This window comes from Sinocyclocheilus rhinocerous, unplaced genomic scaffold (genome assembly GCF_001515625.1).
Source record: "Sinocyclocheilus rhinocerous isolate Xijiao unplaced genomic scaffold, SAMN03320098_v1.1 scaffold2219, whole genome shotgun sequence".
NCBI lineage: Eukaryota > Metazoa > Chordata > Actinopteri > Cypriniformes > Cyprinidae > Sinocyclocheilus > Sinocyclocheilus rhinocerous.
Genome location: NW_015644357.1, coordinates 130,199 through 135,464, shown reverse-complemented (window position 1 = coordinate 135,464; position 5,266 = coordinate 130,199). Strand labels below are relative to the sequence as shown.

At 36.0% G+C, this 5,266-nt stretch overlaps 1 protein-coding gene across 2 annotated transcripts in view; it reads right to left on the bottom strand.

Moving 5' to 3' along the window:
• The window catches only part of LOC107758207 (glycosyltransferase-like protein LARGE1), a 36,631-nt gene that overhangs the window by 25,564 nt on the left and 5,801 nt on the right, over nucleotides 1-5,266 (bottom strand). For both annotated transcript variants that reach the window (XM_016575889.1, XM_016575890.1), the window contains one exon: nucleotides 3,701-3,885. In XM_016575889.1, the coding sequence (XP_016431375.1) occupies nucleotides 3,701-3,806 (106 nt within the window). In that variant the 5' untranslated portion in view covers nucleotides 3,807-3,885. The remainder of the gene's footprint in view (nucleotides 1-3,700; nucleotides 3,886-5,266) is intronic.

Below are 5,266 nucleotides of genomic sequence, written 5' to 3'. Positions count from 1 at the left end.
TTTCTCCATTGCATCGTATTGCATCGAATCGCATTGTGTTGAATCGAATCGAATCTAAATCGGATTGCATCGTAATAGGGGTGAATCGTATCGCATCGCATCGGTAGCTGCTTCATATGTATCTTTAATGTATCATATCGTTGGCTATGCATCGAGATGCGTATCGTATCAGCCTGAGTCATGAGATGCACATCCCTACTATTTTTACAACCATAATTCATAGTACGACATAAAAAAATGAGTATGGTGCAAAACCCAATAATTCAACTCACACCACAATGGTAACCATCAAAACTGCAATATAACAGAATCCCCTATAAGTGTGAAAATATAAAATCAGTCAACACTAACAGATCTCTCACTATATTAATCTTGTGTGATAATACACAAACACTTAACTTCAATATTTACACAACTAATACAGTCCAAAGCAACACATGATGGAGAAAAACAGATTCTCTCTCTCTCTCTGCGGGCATTTGTTAATTTTGCCTATAGGTCATGAGGTTTATCTATGCAACTCACTCAAATTCTTAAGTTGTTAAGTTGTTATGAAGAATATTCAAAGAGAATGAGCAATAATTGTAGTTCTTGAAACAGATCAGTGTAACCACTCCATTCTCAAATATTTTGATTAAAATGTACCAAAAAATTTAAAAATATAATTTGTTAATCAAATGCTAATTTCTTTTTGTGAAATTAAGTAAATTTCGAACTAAATTAACTGTTGGATTTATTTTAGTATGTTCAACTCAAACAAGCACTTAAGTTATATTGAGAGATTTAATTAAGGCAGTACAGGTTTTTATTATTGTGATATTTACCATAGCACTGTATTTGTTTTTTGAGTGTATTTGATATTAAAGAGGTTGCTTGCTCGTATGATGTTTAAAATGTTTAAAATATGTGCTGATAACGTTTCACAAAAAAATGATTGCTTACCATTTGAAAGCAGCAAAACTGTATGTAAACAAATAAATTACATTTACTAAATTTGTCTTTAAAAAGGATATTCAACACAAACTGTGTTTTAACAGGTAAGATATAAGAATGTACTGCAAGAACACTCAAAAATGACCCTAGAGAAACAAACTTCAGTACATTATTTGAGCTGTTCAACCTCCGTGAGCATGAATTAGAGGCGTAATAATTAATTCACAGTTAATAAAGTGACAGCAAAGACATTTAACTTCAGCCAAAAGTCATTAAAAGCCACTAGAGTAAATCATCAATTTTAGACAGGCTAGAATGACTCCATTCAGCACACTGTGTAAAAATGCTTCAATGGCCGTAGAGTGTACTTTACCAACTAGAATAGTACAAGACTAGCGGAATGAACACGAATATGTTTATATCACTACATTTAGCAGCACATTACACAAAACATTGGCCAAAATCTGAGATACTGATAGAATGTTACATGTCAACATTTAGTAGATGCACTGAAAAAAATAATTACTCACATTTCTTTACAAAATCATTATTACTTTACAAAATTAAACACAACAACCAACTTTATAGCTTGCATTTGTATGTTTTTCAGATCAAATCAAACATATGAAATTATCTTTATGGTTAATGGTTGGTGTAAGGATAACAAAATTAGCATGTTTACACGCTCATTCTCCAACCAATTAGGCATAAGCCAACATGACATGGTCGCGTTAAGTTGTTTTCATGTTAAATTGTTACAGTGTTAAGTCATAAACGGATAAGCATAATCTGATACAGCTAGACCAGTATATGCCCAGTATCCTGATTTCGTATGGCATGGAAACACTTTAATCTGTTTTTGAAGGAGAAGTGGTAAAGTGATGTAAACTACAAACCTGAGAGGAGAATAAATAAATAAATAAAGTCTGTCAGTTTCCTTCCAACATTTATAAATACTCTGTGGTTTTTAATGCTTTAATATTATTCACATAACGAATGTAAAACGCAGATACATAAAAGATTTCAATAAGCTGATTGTTGGTAGCTAGCAACATATTGGTGTGCATCAAATCATGCTCAATGTGAAATGACATTTAATAATTGTTAAAATGTTCTTAGATGTGTAAATGCTTTGTATTGTTTTAACAATAAAGGTATTGTTTCAGAAATTACAAGAGATAATGAGAATTTCAGTTGCAAATACAATACAAAGACAAAATTGCAACTTAAGATAATTTCATCCATTATTTATACACATTAGCGCCTGTTAATGTACAGTATATAGTGTATAAAAGAAATGTGTCTATCAAGTCTACCTGAATTACCCCGTTGCAACATGTTAACAGATTACTTGGATAGCTGTCAAAATGTTGGTATTTAATAACAAATTTAGTTAAAAAAATATTTTAGAGTATGCATATTTTCAAAAACATCAGATCATATATAGACAACATGTAGTGAAAAAAACTTGAGGTGACAAGAAGCATCCATGCTTGAACTCATCTTGCTGATGCATCACAGCAAAATAAGCCTTTATTTCACACAAACTCACTCACACACACAGACAAAATAATAAGTATTTTGAAAAGGCAGATTTTTGGAATTCTAATTTACAGATAATAGGCCTAATGTTCAAAATGTCAAATAAAGAAAGACTTTTTTTAAGCAAATTTTTTTCAATGCTGGTAATGACAAATTAACAAGAAAGTTATTAACAAATGAAATATTATGTGACAGTGCTACAAGATTACAGAGTAGAACTGGTCAACAAACTTAATCTGGTTTCAATAATATCATCAATTTGCAACTTCGACACAGTTACTAAACTAAATCAACACTGAATAACTGAATGACTCGAGCCGAATAACAACACTACTCTCTTCAGTAGAGCTGCTTATTACTTAATTGAACTTGTTTTATAATTGATTAACTTTACACAGTTATTGAACTAAACTGAATCAACACTGAACTGACTGGAGCTGCATAATGACACTATTGTCTTTTTAGAGACTTATTTAAAGCAGAAATTGGATTTGTCTTATATTTGACTAAGTTGGCATCACTGATATCAAAATGTGTACATTATGTTATTATGGTAATACAACAGTCAGTAGGATTATTCTAAGACACTGAAAGACAGTGTCCCAGAACTGAAAGAAATGGCCAATGCAATGGTGGAAATTGCATCATATAAATCTATGCTCAGCAGAGTAAATGGTGTTAGAGAGGAGGAGATATCACTCTGGGATGAGTTCTGAATGCATATAACAGTTAAGGATCAGAATGAATAGATGGTGATTTATTGTTTTATCTTGTATCTCACTTGTAAAGTGTGCCTAGAACCCTTGTAACCCTTATTACGATTGTACCGTTGTATACATGCCTGCTAAAAACCTTCCAAATAAGCAATAAAACACTTAAATAATAAAAAAACACCCACAAATCACACAGTAAGATCTGACCTTGGTTTAATTAAGTAAACATTTGTTACAAACATTATGTGCAAGAAGGAGCACATGTACATCTATTGTGTTCAAGAATATATTGTTTCTGAATAGAACTTCTTCTTATGTTTATGTAGAATTGTGTAAAATAGTCCCAATACCATTGTTCACGTTTCAGGAATTACATTATTATTTTCTATCTATCTAATGTAATGTAACTATTTACCAAAAATTTACCTAAATGTTTAATTTATGTTATATTTTTATAAAATAATTTAAGTTTGAGACCTCAGAAAATGCGTCTGTGATATGCAATGTCATACCTGTGAAATTTGCGGATGACAGATAGAGCCAGGTGAGGGCTGGGATAAAGATCAGGGCGAGGGAGGCAGCCACAAACTTCCTGCGCCCGCGACACATTCCCAGCATCCTCTGCAGCCAGAGGGTGTCTGATCAGAGACCTCTATGTGGGCATCAGCTGTTTGAATGAGGGGTGCATGGCACTGCTCTGAAAAAAAAAAATGTAAAAGTGTTAGCGATAGCACAAATATGTTCAAAACAACAAAATACACATCTACCAGAATGCGTAAAACTTTGTGCAAATGTCACCAAAATGAATTCAAGCATTGCCAGTCCAAACAGTTTCAAACAGCCTTTTGCTTTGAATTCAAAAGATTCATAATGTGAAGCCGTTTGGTCAAGCCATTTTAAGACGCAAGTGTACATGTTGTTTGGGACAGGGCCCAGGTTCCAAATTAAAGAGAAAATAATCAAACAAACCGGAAAATTAACTATATTTTGATATAGTTACTGTGATAACAAATGTAGATTCTACAGCATCTAATACTTCAGCTTCATTCATCGCACCCAAAGAAAAACTGCAGTGCTTTTCAATAATCCCACAACAGCTCATCAACAAACTAAACCTGCTGGGCCTAAATACCTCCCTCTGAAATTGGACCCTGGACTTTCTAACCGGAAGACCTCAGTCAGTCCGTGTCGGCCACAACACCTCCAGCACTACCACAATGAGCAGGTGTAGTGCAAACAACCTGCCCCTCAATGTAAGACAAAAGAGGTTGTGATGGACTTCAGGAGAAACTCTGTTGACCACCCCCCACTGACCATCGACAGCTCGACTGTGGAGAGAGTCAGCAGCACTAAATTCCTGGGGGTGCACATAACAGAAGACATCACCTGGACCACCAACACTACATCACTCTCCAAGAAGGCGCAACAGCGGCTCCACTTCCTGCGCCGACTTAAAAGAGCATTGAGAGCGTACTGACCAGCTGCATCACTGTCTGGTACGGGAACTGCAGTGCTTCTGACCGCAAGACCCTACAGCGGACAGTGAACACAGCTGCAAAGATCATCGGTGCCCCTCTCCCCTCCATTCTGGACATTTTCCTTGCACGATGCTCCAGTAAAGTTACCAGTATCGTGAAAGACCCCATCCATCCCTCCCACAGTCTCTTCCAGCTCTTGCCATCAGGAAGACGGTACCGGAGCATCAGGGCCCACTCTGCAAGACTGCTCAACAGCTTTTTCCCCCAGGCTGTGAGAGCCCTGAATTCCAATCATCTCACCCCCCTCTGAAACCTCATCCACAACCCTACCTCCTGAAACCAGGATCCTCTCTACCCCCATCCCACCACACCACACCACATGCACAACATGAAAACTGTTGAAAACCTCAAGAACATTGTGCAATTCTGAGTGTGCTACACACAGGTGAGCTGGACAAACCACCTGTAGAAAAACACACTCTTTCCTCTCTATACGCACCAGACACTTTCTTATAAACACTCCATGTTTCAAGGAAAACATTGTGCAATTCTGAGTGTGCTACACACAGGTGAGTGGGCTGGACAAACCACCTGTAGAAA